Source organism: Pristis pectinata, chromosome 33 (genome assembly GCF_009764475.1).
Source record: "Pristis pectinata isolate sPriPec2 chromosome 33, sPriPec2.1.pri, whole genome shotgun sequence".
In the NCBI taxonomy this organism is placed as follows: domain Eukaryota; kingdom Metazoa; phylum Chordata; class Chondrichthyes; order Rhinopristiformes; family Pristidae; genus Pristis; species Pristis pectinata.
The window spans coordinates 11,528,597-11,545,119 of NC_067437.1; the positions used below are offsets into that span (position 1 = coordinate 11,528,597).

At 43.3% G+C, this 16,523-nt stretch overlaps 1 protein-coding gene across 6 annotated transcripts in view; it reads left to right on the forward strand.

The window, feature by feature from the left end:
- The window catches only part of LOC127585668 (epsin-2-like), a 36,838-nt gene extending 20,387 nt beyond the window's left edge, over positions 1 to 16,451 (forward strand). For 3 of the 6 annotated variants that reach the window (XM_052043314.1, XM_052043313.1, XM_052043315.1), the window contains exons 6-11: positions 1,204 to 1,305; positions 3,216 to 3,369; positions 5,494 to 5,643; positions 7,471 to 7,581; positions 9,551 to 9,805; positions 10,029 to 16,451. In XM_052043314.1, coding sequence (XP_051899274.1) covers positions 1,204 to 1,305; positions 3,216 to 3,369; positions 5,494 to 5,643; positions 7,471 to 7,581; positions 9,551 to 9,805; positions 10,029 to 10,312 — 1,056 coding nt within the window. In that variant the 3' untranslated portion in view covers positions 10,313 to 16,451. The remainder of the gene's footprint in view (positions 1 to 1,203; positions 1,306 to 3,215; positions 3,370 to 5,493; positions 5,644 to 7,470; positions 7,582 to 9,550; positions 9,806 to 10,028) is intronic. The other 3 variants (XM_052043316.1, XM_052043318.1, XM_052043317.1) reach the window with 3 other exon arrangements.
- The last annotated feature ends 72 nt before the right edge of the window (positions 16,452 to 16,523 follow it).

Below are 16,523 nucleotides of genomic sequence, written 5' to 3' on the forward strand. Positions count from 1 at the left end.
TTTGGTCTGTGGGTTTAGTACATAGAACTTGCTAGCAGGTTCTTTCTGTTGACTGTTTCAGCCATTTAACCATTTTGTCACTGCAGTAATTTCTCCACCTTCAGGTGTCACTCAACTTGAGCCCAACGGGTCTCGGCTGTGTGAGTTGGGCCACCTGTAGACTCTGAATGTCCAGGTTTATTGGGTCGTACCATGTAGTGGCTGCCTGGCTCAGTATTTTATGTCATTCAGGGTGATTTGCTTAGTATTACCGCATATGTTTTATGTTATTGACAATAGCAATGTACATGGAGCAACAGAGGTAACTTTTTTCTGCTTTTTGCTAATTCTTTTGGTGGGTGTGGCAAAGATTAGAAGTTGACTTCTGTTCAGGTTATTTTTGGATTGACGGTGATTGGGTTGAATTTGGATTGGTTTTAACTTTGCATGCCGGTTACCAGCTCAAATGGTGAAATATGGCATGGGATGTTTCCATGGCTCATTGACTGGCTTCAGGTTTAGCACCGGGAACATCTCTTGCCTTGACTACAGAATGTTTCATTTTGTTAAGCTCAGTGCGACACTACTTAGACTTGATTCTCCAGCTGCCCTGGAGGCTGTGTTTGAAATCTATCAAACTGCTTCTTGGATGGGGCTCATCAAGCTGAATGTCGATGCCTTTTTTCTCTTGGTCCCCACTGTAAAATTCTTGAAAGTCTTTATTGAGGTTCATTGCCTTCCAAATGACCTTACATATCTCTTTATTATGGGATCATCTTGTTTCATATGACTGTAGAATAGTAACAGTTTTATTCTGGGTTATGAGTTGGGTGTGCAAAGACTACATTGCATTTTCAAGTATCCTCTTTTTAATGTTCATCAATTCAGCAGGCTGCAGCTCATCCTGGACAGACCTCACTTCCCAAAACTTAAGGCAATGTCTGTTTGGCCTTCCTTCATATACACACCAAGCCAAAATGTCACCAAGTGAATGTCAGACACAAACTGCGGTCTGACCCTTTCCCTTACCAGTGCTCACACTGGGCAACGTTAGCCTGGGTGGTTTGTGGATTGTCCTGCAGCCCTGGAGTTGGAATTTGCTGCTTAGAGTGAGTGAGTGGTCACGCACCAGGGAAGACACCTGGCTCCATTGGTCAGTATGAGTTGGTAGCCCAGCCAGAGCTTTGATTAATCAAATTCCCATTTTTGGATTGGTTTGCACAGGACGAGCGGCGTCGCCGTGGAGGTGACCTCCGTCTACAGCTGGCGTTGGAAGAGAGCCGGCAGAAGCTGCAGATGCCAGGCGGGGGCCCTCACAGAAACGAGGTGTGGCTGTCGACCATCCTTAATTCTGACTGTCTATAATAATTCATTACATCTGCCCAATCTTGTCCCCTTACCTCGCCTGATAGGTGGCTGACAGCCCATTGGAATAGTTATTGCATTAATCACATTGTTACCCTACCCCTGTTATCATTAATGTGGAATCTTTAACACCGCCTGCACAAGTAAATAGAGCATCTTTGGCAGTGGTACGTTCCTCAGCATTGTGCTGGAATGTCAGAATTTGTCACATCATGAAAGATAGAACATAGAACAGTACAGCACAATACAGGCCCTTTGGCCCACAATGTTGTGCCGACCTTTAAACCTCGCCGAAGACTATCTAACCCCTTCCTCCCACATATCCCTCTATTTTAAATTCCTCCATATGCTTATCCAGTAATCTCTTGAATTTGACCAATGTACCTGCCTCCACCACCGCCCCAGGCAGCACATTCCATGCCCCAACCACTCTCTGGGTAAAAAACCTTCCTCTGATATCTCCCTTGAACTTCCCACCCATTACTTTAAAGCCATGCCCTCTTGTATTGAGCATTGGTGCCCTGGGAAAGAGGCGCTGGCTGTCCACTCTATCTGTTTCTCTTAATATTTTGTCCACCTCTATCATGTCTCCTCTCATCCTTCTTCTCTCCAAAGAGTACTGGAAATACTGGAGCTAATCTCAAATCAGCTCCCTGTCTACTCATCCTTTGTGGGTGGTGCTTTTTTTTTTATGGATTTGGATTACATTGAAGGAAGTTTAGAAGTGAAACTAAAGCTTTGTCTACACCATGTGCTACTGGTGTTCCAGTGAAATGTAATAATGGTAGCTGAAATTTTTGTTGCATGGAATTTGCAACACATATTCAGCCTAAAGAGTCGAGTCTCCATTTATGCTCCATATGTTGTAAAACCAAATGAGGTGGGCTTGGATGCTGAGGGATAATGGGACTGGGACACAGATATAATTCAACCCTAATTTTAAGCCACAAATTTTGCATTACTTCTAGATATCACATTCTTTTCAGTTAAGTTGCAGAACCTGTAGCAAATTGGGAAGCAGAGTTCAATAGGATTGAAGAATTTCTCTCCAGGTGGCATGAGAAGCTAAGAGATGAAACTACTGCAACCTTGTTACTGATTGAAAGATGTAACTGTGCTCTGACTTGCTTACATAGGCAACCTCCATTGTACATGGGAAAACAGAAATTGTAATAGTATAAATAAAATGTTTTAAAGTTTTGTAACCATATTTCTTTGATATGAGGTTTGTTGTTATAAGTACATGTAACGTGGAAAGAAATTGTATAAGTGGTGTCGAGATACAAATCAGACGTGATCTAATAAGGTAGTGGAATAGAAGCAATTGGGCACCTTATTCCAGTCATCCAAATGTGAATTTGTACCGGAAACTGAGGCAAGGCAACTATAGATTCTGCTTTTCTGAATTGCCATCAATTTTGAGCTGTGTAAGAGCAAGATGAAATGTCAGACTAGTCAGTTTATCATTAACGGTGGGAGTAGTTTATGTGAATTGAGCACATCAAAATATTGCATCTTTACACTTCCTGTAGTGAGATTGATGTTGATCCTGATATACCATTAGCTTCTTTGTTAAGCTAGTCATGCGAGACACTGACAAAAGATGCATTCATGCAACATTCTGAGTTTGGGAGAACATGTTCATTGCATTTCCCCAACAGAGATGGGAAATGTCGGTGCCTGCCCTCTCATAGGACATTTCCATTTCAAAATATTCAGACTGTAATTGCTAGGAGTGTTTTATTAGTTGGTAGATCATTTACAGCTGTCTCCACCCATCTATGCAAGGGGTGATAAGGAAAAAACACTTAAAGTTAACAATCACCAGATAAGCCAAATATTAATTTTCTTTCAAATATCTATTTTTGCAGACAGCTTTGCTTGATCTGACAGACTCCACTCCATCTCCCCTGGCACAGAAATCTGATCCCTGGGGAACGCCCTTTCCGTCAGCATCCACTGCCAAACCTGACCCATGGGCTGCTGTGTCTCGTCCAGTATCTACTGACCCTTGGAAGCAAATGGGTAAGATCTGATAGAGTTATTTTCATTCTTAGCAGTTTGGTTTTTGCATATGTTAGTGGCTGCCTAATCGGTAACCAGATACCCAGATGAGTCAGTTAATAATTATAATGGCCAGTTATGAACTGAACCACAAGGCTAAGAAGGATTTGATGGTGGGCGGAAGATTTTTATTGAATGGGTGATAGTTGGAACGTTAGACTGAGCTTCAGTGGTCCTGGGTGAGGAAAATACTCAACCTATTGCAGGTTTACATGCACCAGGCTTGCTTGTAATTCTTGGCAGTATTCCTTCCTGCAGGGATTGCTACTTGGGTACTGAGCAGAGGCTAGGGGATTGTCCCTCAACATGACATGTTGCCTTGAAAGGCGGGAGAATATTGGTATTGCAAACTAGAATACTAATACATTTAGAAAGCTTGGAACAAGACCACATGGAAGGAATTGATTCAAAATCAAACCTCTGTTGTGTGTTGGAAATTCGAGAAGGAAACAGAAAGTGCTGGCAATACTCAGCAAGTCAGGTGGTGTCTGTGGTGAGGGAAACAGAACTAACGTTTCGGGTCGATAACCTTTCGTCAGAGCTGCTTGGCCTGAATCATTAGCTTTTTTTTCTCCACAGATGCAGTTTGGCTTGCTGAATATTTCCAAGGTTTTCTGCTTTTAATTATTGTAGAAATACTGTTCTCGCTGTTCTTACTCCTGAACTCTGACCAAAACACTAATCATATGGAATATTCTACTCCTGGCTATCTAATAACCTATTTTCTAGATTGGTGGCTTTGGTTTGATAGTGGCCTACTTCTCACAGCACCATGACAGATTGCATCCTATTGACTACCTCAATCCTAATTGAACACACCTTGTCACTACTGTTGAAAGCCCAATGGGAATCTGTTGGTTTTGGAGGGAGTGTTGTCGGTAAAAAATGTGCCTGTTAATACCTAATACCCTCATGCAGTATCAGAGTATGTTATTTCATTTTTTTTCCTCCACCTTCTTGTTTCTTCATAGTTCGATCCTTGCCTCTGTGCAGTTTTATTCCTTGGTTGGAGGGAGTTCAGTGTGGGTTAGTCTTTATCTTGACTGACCTTAAATGCTCTGCTATGATCAGAGAGGTTTGTGTAGGAATCCTTAAAGACTGTTCTGAATTGGAGTGCCCCAAAGATTTCAACCATCAGTCTGATGATCCATGGGTGTGACAGAAGTTCAAACTATCTTCTGCTTAAGTACTCAAATTTTTAGCTGCACGATCAACTGCATGATGCCGTTGAACAAGCTGGAGGAACAGTGGGTCAGGCAGCATCTGTGGAGGGAAATGGACTGTTGACATTTCCCTCTGCAGATGCTGCCTGACCCACTGAGTTCCTCCAGCATCTTGTTTGTTGCTCCAGATTCCAGCATCTGCATTTTCTTATGTCTACATGATGCCAATGGTGTTACTTGGTGTTGCCTAGGACTCCAGGTTACGTCCCGAGATGTTGTGGTCAGTGTACAATCTTGTACATATTATATTTGACTGATCATGAAGCTAGTACCATTACAGAATCCATGGTTTAATGAAAACTCCCCACTTGAAGCTCCATTGTAGGCAGCTGTGACTCTGTTTGATGTCTTATCCACCACCGCAACCTTCCTTTCGTACCTTGAGATATAACCTTTGAGATATCCATGTTTTTGCCTACTCTGCCGGTGGAGGTGGGTGACAGTTGTACAGTGGTACTGTTTACATAGCTGAGAATTCCCCTAGTTTATAGGACTGAGAAACAGATTGACTGACTGATTCTTTGTTTATTTCATTGCTCTTTGCACATAATTGTTGTGTGCATAATTTCCTACTGCATAGCAGTCAGTGCATGGCAGTTCTCTGTATGTGAATAGTAAGGAGATCCATTAAAACTGCAGCTGCCTTGGTTGTCTCCAGACACTATGCTGGATTTGTCACTTCCAACAAGTTTATTTACAGAAATGGCAAATATTCAGGGCATGGGATTGAACAACTGAAAGGAAGTTGCTGAGTGTTTTGGTGTAATATGTAATGACTATTAGTGCTTGTAGCTTTAGTAGAGCAGAAATTCATTATTTTTTAGGAAGCCTGTTGAACTTAAAACCTTAATCCTTCTTGCAGCAGGTTCCAGACTGGCTGCCACTGCCTCTGATCCGTGGGGAACTTCTAGCCATCCCCCTTCAGGAGACCAGCTGTCAAGAAGCACAGATCCCTGGGGCTCGGTCGCACCAGCTTCTGACCGAGACCCCTGGGCACCAACCTCTCCCCCAGGTGAGGTGTGATAGAAGCACAGAGCAAATCCAACCACTGCAGAGAGCTACCCATTAGTTCAGCCATGTCAACAAAAATCACTTAAACCTGACTTTAGTATTTTTTTACATCTTAAATTCTACATGTAGGGATTTGGATTTAGTTAGTCACAAAGTCATATCGCACAAAACCAGTCCCTTCGGGCCACCAAGTCTGTGCTGACCATCAAGCCATCATCTACACTAATCATACACTAACCCATTTTATTTGCCTTGCATTCCCATCGTCCCCCCAGATTCTGTGACCTATTTGCACTCTAGGGGCAATCTACATGACTATTTAACCTATGAACCAGCCCACCTTTGGGATATGGGAGGAAACCGGAGCACCCACAGAAAACCCACGTGGTCAACAGGGAGAACATGTCAACTCCACACACAACACCCGAGGTCAGGATTGAACTTAACTGCTGGAGCTGTGGAGCAGCTACTTTGCTGCATCCAAAAGTGTTTTCTTTTATGAAAATAATATTTATAAAAAAGAAATGCATTTCTATCGCACATTTCACATTCCTTTCAGGAAGTCCCAAAAGATTTTACGGTCAATGATGTACTTTTGAATTGTTACTGTAATTTAGAAAACATGTAGGCAGCTAGTTTGCACACAGCATGGCTCCCACACACACAATAGTGCAATAATGATCAGGTAATCTGCTTTAGTGATGTCGACTGAAGGACTGGTATTGGCCCAGGACAAGGGGAAGAACTCTGCTCTTCAAAACAGTGTCAAGAAATCTTCTGTATCCATCTGAACAAATGTGTTTGCAGTGGGCATACTTACTACTTCTGGTTGTACAAGCACCTATTGGGGGAAGGGTGGGGCACAGTGGGATCCAGTAATCTTTCTTACTCCAATACAACATTTGCTGAATTCTTTGAAGGGTAATATCCATATCAACCATTTGAAAACCTAGTATGGTTTGTAAATGAGCAGGGCATTCTCCTGAAACCTAGCCCAGTATCAGAGAGAGACTTGCTTGCATTTCTGCAGTGCCTTTCACCATACTGGGATGTCCCAAAGTGCTTCACATTAGGGACTGAGTATTTGAGAAACCACAAGTCACAGATTAATTAGTCACTTCAGTCCTGCTTGTGAAATTTTCTACATTTGGAATTTATTGAATACGGAATGTTCCGAAGAGGTGAAGCGTTGATTTAAGTCCAAATTTCTCTCATTTGCTTTTTTTTTAATTAGAAGAAATTATAATTTCTCCCGGAAAGGCTAAACAGACTTTGAGTGATTTTTGTTTAAGGATACTGGATGAAACTTTTCAAACCTTATCATTTTATAGTTAAAATATGATCTTAGTCCACGATCTATGCTCTACAACTTAGAGCTGTAGTTCTGGTTTCACCCTCAGTACATACAGGAAGATGTGAGGTATAAACCATGGGGCAGTGTCTTTGAGCTTCAAAACCCAATCATCATGGAAATGGATTGGTGCATGATTAAGTTACTGGACTCGTAATTCACAGATTGAGTTCGTGGATGTTTTGAAAATTTATAAAGAAAAGTTGAGAACTTTTATTTAAAAAAAAAATGGGTTGACTAAAAATGTCGTATTGTTGTAAGATGGTCCTTTAGGAAAGGACACTTCCATGTCTGGGTTTGTGCGTGATTGCAGTCCCAAACTAACACTGTTCACTCGTAGCTCAACAACAGCATCCTGGTTATCTAGTGGATGTTAATAGAGGGGAGAACAGAGTTGACCATTATTGGTGCAGGAATGGCAAAAGATTTTTAAAAAAATGATGCCCAGCATGTTTATCAAATTGTTCCTTCTCGCAGGGGCTTCCCCTTTCCACTCTCTCAGCACTGCAGATGCAACTGCGACGGATGATTTCTCTGCATTCAGCCATCTCCGAGGGTCACCCAAGAAGGCAGAAGGACAGGCAACATGTGAGCTTCCCATTGTAATGAGCAGGATGTTGTGCTGAGATGACCTGAGCTTCGCTGTGTCCATCCTTGTGCATGTTTTGGTGGTTTCTCCATCGCTGAGCTCATTGTTTATATCTCCACGTTAACCCATCATCAGTTTTATTACACAAGGTCCTGTGAAATGCCTTTGGACAATATGCTACATTACAAGCATTATAAAACTAAATGTAAAAGATTCACTTATAACTTATGCTGTTAAAGACCTGTACTTCTCCAGCCCCCTTTGTGCCCCTCAGCACATCCCAACATGTTTTACAGCCCATCATATACTTCAGAGCTGTTTTTGCAGCCAATTTGCACATAGCAAGCTCCCACGAACAACAATGTGATGGTGGTCAAATAACCTGTTTTGGAGGTGTTAGTTGAGGGCACTGGGAGAGCTCCCTGCTTTTCTACCACAGGATCTTTCAGATCCACCTTTGAAAGAGCAGAATCTGGGGTTTATGTCTCATCCGAAAAGGGTTTAGGGTTGGACTCGAACTCCAAACCTGTAAAGAGGCAAGTGTGCTGGTGGCAGCCACAGCTGAGACTCGCCCTGTGTCAGCCTCAAGTATTATCCAAATAGAACGCTAGGGTTTCTCTTTTCAACATGAGATATTTTAAATTAAAATCATGAAATCTTTTAAGGAAAGAGGCTGTTTGGCCAGTCGTGTGTCCAGTCTCTCTCTCCATCCCTTTCCCCACAGCCCTGCATATTGGCAGAGTTGAAGTTGACAACACCTTGCTCCCCAGTGTAGTGCAGCATGCTGTGATCCTGAGCCAACCCCAGCCTGCACCACCCGGACAGCAGGAGGAGAGCAACCGTGGATCTCAGCAGCTCTGAATTAGTGTGGGCAGTGGCCACGTCCCACTTGCTGGAAAGTGCTTGGGCAAAGAGAGGATCAGGCAGGGCTCAAATGACCTTCCCTCTACTCGGATTTGTGTGGAACAGAAACAGGCCCTTCAGCCCACCATGTCCATGCTGACCATCAATCTACACCAATCCCATTTGCTAGTTCTTGCTCAGTAGCCTCCTTTACTTTGGCAGTTCAAGTCTCATCTCGATAAATGTTGTGAGAGTCTCTACCTCCATCACCCACTAAGGCAATGTGTTCCAGATTCCAACCACCCTCTGGGTGAAAATATTCTTCCTCAGGTCCCATCTAAATGTCTTGCCCCTTACCTTAAACCTCCAGTTTTAGATTCCTACATTATATGGAAAAATTTGCAACTATCTATGCTGCCCATAATTTTATGTACCTAATTTTGTCCTGCCCACACACAGTACTGGGTCATCAGCACGTGAAAACTTCTCTGTTAAGGTAACAGAGAGCTGCTGCTCGCGTTGAATCATATCGCAGGAAGACTCACCCGCTGCAGCATCATAAACTGTCCCTTCCTTACAATGTCTTGCACTGTTTTATAGGGATCTCTGCATGAGGTTTGAGATCTTGATCCTGACCCTGAGATTCAGTCGTTTAGTGTCAGAGTAGAAGGTCTCCACATCTTAAAAAGTGTTCTGAGAATCCTAGCACAGTGTGGGATTGAGCAGACCCTATGACCCTACCCAATCCTAACTAGTCCCTCTCCAGGTGATCTCCTCAACTGTATGGTGCTTGATTTAACCTCCCCTCCTGAAACAGTGTTTCAGAGAACACTGTACCGGTTTGATTTACTCATCTGAGTCCCTGACACGGTTCTCAGTCACAACTGCCTGTCAGGCTTGAGTGCAGACCACTTCCAGGGGCTGTAACCTTGCTGGGGTTTCAGAACAATATTTTGGAGTTGGGGGAAAATAATCAATGGTGCCGATCGTTTAAACTAACATGGAGTAACTCTGAGACCAGTCACCCTCAGTTGGATTGTAGTTGTCACGGGATAGGCATCAATGACTGACAAACATAAGCATTGGGAATGCGGGTCCTGTGTAAGCTCATTGTGACTGTTGCAGGTGCCAGATTCGAGGCGCCAGGTGACATCCCGACCACACTACCCACGTCCGGTGATGCCGGCTACCCCGACTCCTTCGATGTGTCCTGCATGTCGAGCACCGTGACCTCCAAGCTACCCACCCCCAAGCACCAGCCGGTCATGCAGAAGAACCCCGAATCCTTCCTGGGCCCCAACGCCTCACTCGTAAACCTGGACACGCTCGTCACCCACACAACGCACCCCAATGTGAACACCAACCCCTTCCTGATGCAGGGTGAGTACACGTTTGTGTCAGTTCGACCCTGCGCCCCCTCGGTCACCAGCTGGAATGCCTGAAGGATGTTGGTGCCCGTGTGAATTGGACCTTAATCTGGGTCGGCACATTCAGTAAAGCAGCGGTGTTGGGGGAGTGGGAGGGCAAGGGAGGGGTGGGGTGGAGGAGAAGACGGGACGAGATGGGAGAGTTCCTAATGTGGTCTCTCTCTCTATCCCCACAGGTGTTCCCGCCGCAACAGCGAACCCATTCCACAGTGCCGCCCCCGCTCAGGTGTCCGGCTCCATGATGGCCGTGACCCAGACCCCCTTTGGACCCGTGAACGTCAGCGGCGCCCCCTTCTCCTCGATGCCTGGTGTTGGGGTTGCTCCCATGGTAACCATGCCTGTGATGGGCATGCCTCAGGGCGCCAGCGTGCAAGGGATGGTGGGCTCGACCTACGTTACCATGCCAACACCCCCTGCCCCTGGCCCCACTCCAAGCTCCACCAACCCGTTCCTGTTATGATGGTAGTTGGAGGGGTCTCTGTTTCAGCTCATCTTAAGTAATCTGTTTTATAACTGGTTTTTCCTTCCTACCCATGCCAACTCAAGTACAAAAATATACCAAGTTCTTCCTTTTGGATGATTGTGAAGGTGACACTAAGACAAACAGGATCCTACTTGTGATAAATAACCCTTGTGTGCCCTGAACTGGAAAGCGACATGCCTGGTTTAGCAGCACCAGAAGTATTAGGAGCCTCTGTTTGTACAGTAGCCTAAAGATGCCACTCACAGCTTTCCGTGATCACCGGCTAAACCTAGAGCTCCACTAGTGGCCTCCGTTTGCATCACGTTGATGGGGTGTGGTTGGGGCCCCTCACTGACCAATCTACCTAGCAGATTACTGCCTGCTTGCTTGTGGGAAGAGATGGAGGGTGGATTTAGGTCATTCTCAAGAGATGGGGAGGAAAAAGATTTATGTTCGGCTCTGGTAACTGTTGGATGGCTGGGGCACCCTTGCGACATAGAGATGGTGGGATGCACTGTCGAGGAACCTGGTTCTTGTAGCCCCACTCTCTCAGCCACACCTGGGGATAATAACATGCACTATTGCCTGATTCAAGAGATCATCCCCAGTCCTTCAGCACTTGTATACAATTCCCAATCAGTTCTGCAGGACGCAGCCACTGGATTGAATGAGCACTCGAAGTGCAGCTGCCTCCTGTAGGATTGTCGTTGAGTGGTGGATGTCATGTCTTCTGCAAGGGAAAGGGCTTGGCTTACTCCCACGACCAGCATCCCTGTGATTTCACCACCTCCTTTTGCACTGGTCACTCAGCCAGTGGTGCTGTCACTTTATTACAGATGTGGCCTGGTACATTCACAGACCCTTGGAGCGCAGTGGGGAAGCTGGTTTGCTGGTGTGTGGTGATCTGAAGCCACCTCTGTCCATTAGTTCTTGCCAGGTGTTAACTTGTTATTAAGCGTCCCAGCCTCGTAGCCTGTACCTTTAGCCAATGCTTCTCATTGGGGTTATTTTTTTAATTACCTTTTTAAAAAGATGTTTACATTTTGTTGCAGTCATATGTTTACTAATCTGTGTTTTGTGTTGGCTCGAGTTTTGGGACCCAGGTCTGAGCGATAAAACGTCTCTGATGTGGTTCCCCTACCCTCTGGATTCATCATCTCTTGACCTCGCGTGCTGGAATGACTCATTTTATTAAACAAAAAATAGCCAACGCTCACAGTCAGGACCACGAGCTTGGAGGAGGGAGCAATTGTGGGACCGAAACTCAAGTGAATCACAGAACGCAGTCTCAAAAGAATCTTGGAATAACACATTGACCGCAGTCGGGATGACACAGTCAGCCTAGCCATAATACAAGTCAAGTAAATGAGGTGTTTAACAGCAAAGGGTGCTACAGCAAGTGAGGCAAGTGTCCCATCTCTCACTGGCCTGATAGGCTCTTGGGTACCATCAGTATAGGTGTGATTTATTCCCTGTACACTTTCAACAGTAGATATAAATATCAGCCCTTGTTTCTGTTAAATGTGCCTGGAAGGAGAGAAAGTGTCTGCTGATAGATTTGTAATGAAGATATTTTAGTTTGAAATTTGCAGGAAACACTTGTCACTCTGGCTGATGAATCAGTGTTTCCTAACCAGCCCAGAGGGTTCTGCACCTTTCCTGCTGGTTTCTTGTATTACTTGTCTCCCAGTCGATCATCAGTCAGACGTGTGCTTCTCTGGAAATCTAGAGCCTTAGGAATCGCTAAGAGCTAAGGTGAGAGATGGTTAAGATGGGTGGAACAGATTTACTCCACTATTTAGCAGAGAGAAAGTCTCTGACTATAATATGGATCCCTGCCTCTGCAGACCTCTCTACTGGTCACCACGAGCAGGGAAAAATTCTCTGCTAAGCTTTTGATTGAGAAACTGTCAAAGGTGCTAGTAAACTCTTGGAGTGATTAATCTTCTATACTGAACATAACTTTCAAATTCGGTAACTCTCCCCATACAACGTGTTTAATTGGAAACTTGCTTATTGAAGTATCCAGGTCAAACAACGTCATTAAGTTTTTGTTTTTGGTTTGAGTCTCAGTAAGTGAGAATGGTTGGACTTTCATCCGCTCACCCTTTCTCCTCTCTGGCCCACTCAGTCAACACCTTTTCCCAGATGGATGACAAACATATTTGGTGAGGTCTGGTGGAAGGTGGACTATATGGAATACTTCGGAAGTTTACAAACACAGATTACAGGACTACGACTGGGAGAACGCAAGAGCTTGGATTTTTAAACCCTGTACTACTCTGTTACATCATTTGACTATTGCTGGAGTGTCAATAATAAGATTGTAATGTTATATTTAAATATTTATTAGTTGGATGCTTTAGTGTAGGATTGATGAAATACAAATGACTATAATTTCAGTATAGAGCAAGTGGATGGAGCTTGCATTTCAGAAAGTACTCGAGCACTGCCTCAGAGGACAATGTCTTGTACAGTATTACTGTATGTATACAGTAACCCTCTGCAGTATTAATGGTAGCTGTTTACAGCAAAGTTCAGCAGTACACTGCAGAATCAATGGTCTTTGAATACACTAACCCTCCACAGTATTAGTAGTCACTGCATATAATAACCCACTGCAGTATTAATGCTTGCTATGTGCACTAACTCACTGCAATGTTAACGGGTTACTAAATACAGTGACACCCTACAGTATAAATACAACAATTCTGCATTATATTGCCCTTTTAAAGTGAAAAAGATACCTGAATCACTCAATTGGAGCATTACCAAAATATTTTTAAGCCAAGCCATTGAGATTAGGGCAGGTGACCAAAACCGTGGTGGCAACTCCTACGTACTTCCCATAGGAGTAATCCCTTTAAACTATAATCCTGCATAATATTAACCATGTAAACAGAATGCTGGGTGCCACCTTCTGATATAAACTATGGACACTTGGTGTTGCATACCACAGTGGTCAGTATTCTGAGCCATGTGACCTAGTTTTTCGTAGTTTTGTGCAGTGACTGTCATTTCCCTGACCAAGGAAGCTTCAGTACCTCCCTGCAGGAAAGACTTATCCTGACTAAAAGTGGACAATAATTATAGCACAAAATACTTTTAAGTGTAAAGATAGATATTCTGCAGTTTTTTTTAGAAATGTTTATTATTGAAGATGTATTCTTGTCTATGCTGCCCTTCTTTACAAATGCTTCTGTGACCATGTTTACAGTTTACACTCTGCTGTGGTGGTAATTTTGTTTCTGTCATCTCTCCTAGTACTGCCCTGTTCTTTGGTCTGTGATACAGTCTGCAGTTCACACCAGTTTGGAGAGTTTTTTTTGTTGAGGTTTTAATATTCTGTCCTCCTGTCCTCTCTCAAGACAAATCAAGCTTCCAACTTTGTAAAAGGCAGTTTCATATCCAACACTTCATCTATGTTTTCTGATCATGAGATTAGTGGAGCATTCCCCTATAAGTGCTTTGGGTTGGGACAGTATTATCTTTTGCCTCTGATATGACATTAACACATTCAGACAGATATGACAAGCTGGCAGGTACAGGAAAAATATCTTGCTGGTGATTAGTTGTAGGGTCAAAATTTGGTTGGTCTGGGGCAATAATCCCAGCATGTTATACTCCACGTCTAACTTGCGCTGCCCTGCCCTGGCACAGTGTAGGAGGAGCTTTACTCTGTATCCAACCTATCTTGTAGCCGCACCTGGCAAAGCGTGATAGAACAGCAAGAATTTTACTCTGTCCGGTCAAACTTCCCCCAGAGCAGGAGGGCAGCACAGTATAAAAAGTTGTTAAATCTATGCTGTTTCTGCCTTGGGAGTATTTGATGGGATAGTTTAGAGGGAACTGTATGCTGTGTCTAATCTGAGTACTAGCCATGTTCTGACAATAAATGCTAACATTTGTGTCTGAAATTATGGCTTCTCGCACAAGTGCAAAGTTCACTAAAAATTAAAGTATTGGCACAGTGGTTGCGGGTTAGGTGTCTGCATATGGTTTTAAGGGTCACATTGAAAGATGTGAAGTTGTATTGAGCTGTTGGTAATGTAGTTAGTGAAGGTGCAATTTTGGAAGATTCAAGAGTCATGGAAAAGATCAACGGTTGTGCTCTTATTCAGAACTAGAAACCTCTGCATGCTTAAGACTAAAATTGTGTGTGTCACGTGTTTTTGTAAAAAGTCCTCTCATCCCTTCAGGGTTTTCACTCAACTGCACAAACCTGGGCCAAAGCATCTCTCTTTTGAAGCATTGCTGTTTTTATACCATAATATTCAATAGGACAATTTTTCTGATTTGTTATTCCTTTGAATCTGGAAATAGCACAGCAGGATCGAGAGGCGAGTGCAGATGTGAGAAGCAGGTATTTTGCAGAGTTGGAGATGTTACTGTTTGAAATGAGGGGAGGAGATAACCGTAATTGGACAGCAGGTACAACTGTAGAAGCTTCCCAATAAAACTCCTTTCTGTGAGAGTTTCAGTTTTTGGGGTGATTTTAATGTTGATGGGAGATGGGATATGGAAGCAGCCACTGTATCCAATATCACTTTAGTTGGTGTCCGATCAAAGCTATAATTGTCTGCTTCCTCCAAGAAAAGAAAACAAAAGTCAACCAAACTGTCCACTGCAATTCTGCCTGCTGATACTAGCATTTAGCCTTCAGGCTACAATTTGGAGCTTTCAGTTCCTCATTTGCCCTGAAATAATTATTTTTATAAATGCACAACAATCTCTTAAAATGAATAGTTTCTCACACCACTTCTGCAAGGATGTCACCCGCAGTGTATTTAATTCCATGCATGACAGTGTCTGGTCAATAATACCAGAGTTTCTCAATACAGCAATATTGAGATACCCTGAATCTCTGAAAAAAAATTCTTCTCTACATTTTCTTTTTAAAAAGACTGGACTGGTGTAGGAACTGTACTTAGTTTTTTTTTATTTTTGTAAACATTGCAGGATTTAAAAAGGGACCTGGCCGCCTTTTGTCACAAGCTTTACTTTTTGAGAATTGACATTAATTTGCTTTCTTTCTGATTGCTTGCCTGTGTCAATAGTAGCTGATGGTCAAAACTGCTGCTATATGCTCTAAAGGGTTAGTGCAAACTGCATGGGCCTAAGGAACCTCTGCACCTTTCCGCATCGGCAAAACTCAGTCCATGATGCTTTCCCTGCCATCTCCACTTCTTCATCAAACAGTTTGCTATCATGAGTTAGCAGGTAAATATCAGCTAATTAACTGGCAAAGTCCCCCCCCCCCCCCCCCCCCCCCCCCCCCCCCCCCCCCCAGGAGCTGCTCCCTACGATGCTGAGAGGTGGGAATCTCAAACTCTGAGGTGAACAGGTCCCTTTCATTTTAGACATTAAGGAATTAGATGTCCAAAGAATTGATTTGTAGTGTATCTTATACATTAATTTATTTGAGTATTTAATGTACAAATATTTATCTTTATAATAACTGGGGTGCAAGAATACTAATTAAAGGGTGCAGTTCAATGTTTTCTAAGTGAGCTAGACCCACATCCATACACTATGACTGGAATGGTAAAAATCTGCTTATTCCTGGGCCCCACATCATTGTTTTGTTGGATGATACTGTCAGTATTTTTGAAGGATTGTTTGCACTCATTGCTTGTGACACTATACAGTGTAGTTAATGTTTTAGTGCTCTTGCCTCATTTGATCTGATATCTTGGCACTGTAGCAAATGCATGACTGATGCCCAGCATTGGGCAGTCTTGCTGCTTAAGCCCAGTTATCATGTGGATTAGACTTCATTTGGTAGGCAAAGAGCAGTGGATATGGAGTCACTTCATGGTTAGGTTGGGGGAATTTTATCCATATTGCCATCTGCTGCTCTTCTAGCTGTAACAACATTTATTCAGTGAGTTTGACAAAAATTGCTAGACTGTTCCAGTGACATTGTCTGGCTTAAACTCTTTGGCTTCTGCCCAGCCCATGATGTTTCACTGGTTACTTGTGCAGGAAATTCAATCTAAGAGACTGACTTAGACGCCTGAATTTTTGTTAGTCTTAATCAATCTTTTACTGTAGATATCCACTGGTTTGGTTAAATATTTAGTCATATTTGCCAGATTAACTGTACTTGCAAAATAAATGTGTGAACCCATGTTAAGTATTGTTTAAGACCATTTTATGAATTGGTAGAAATGGAAAGATTTGTTCAGGTGATTTTCCCCAGCTTAAG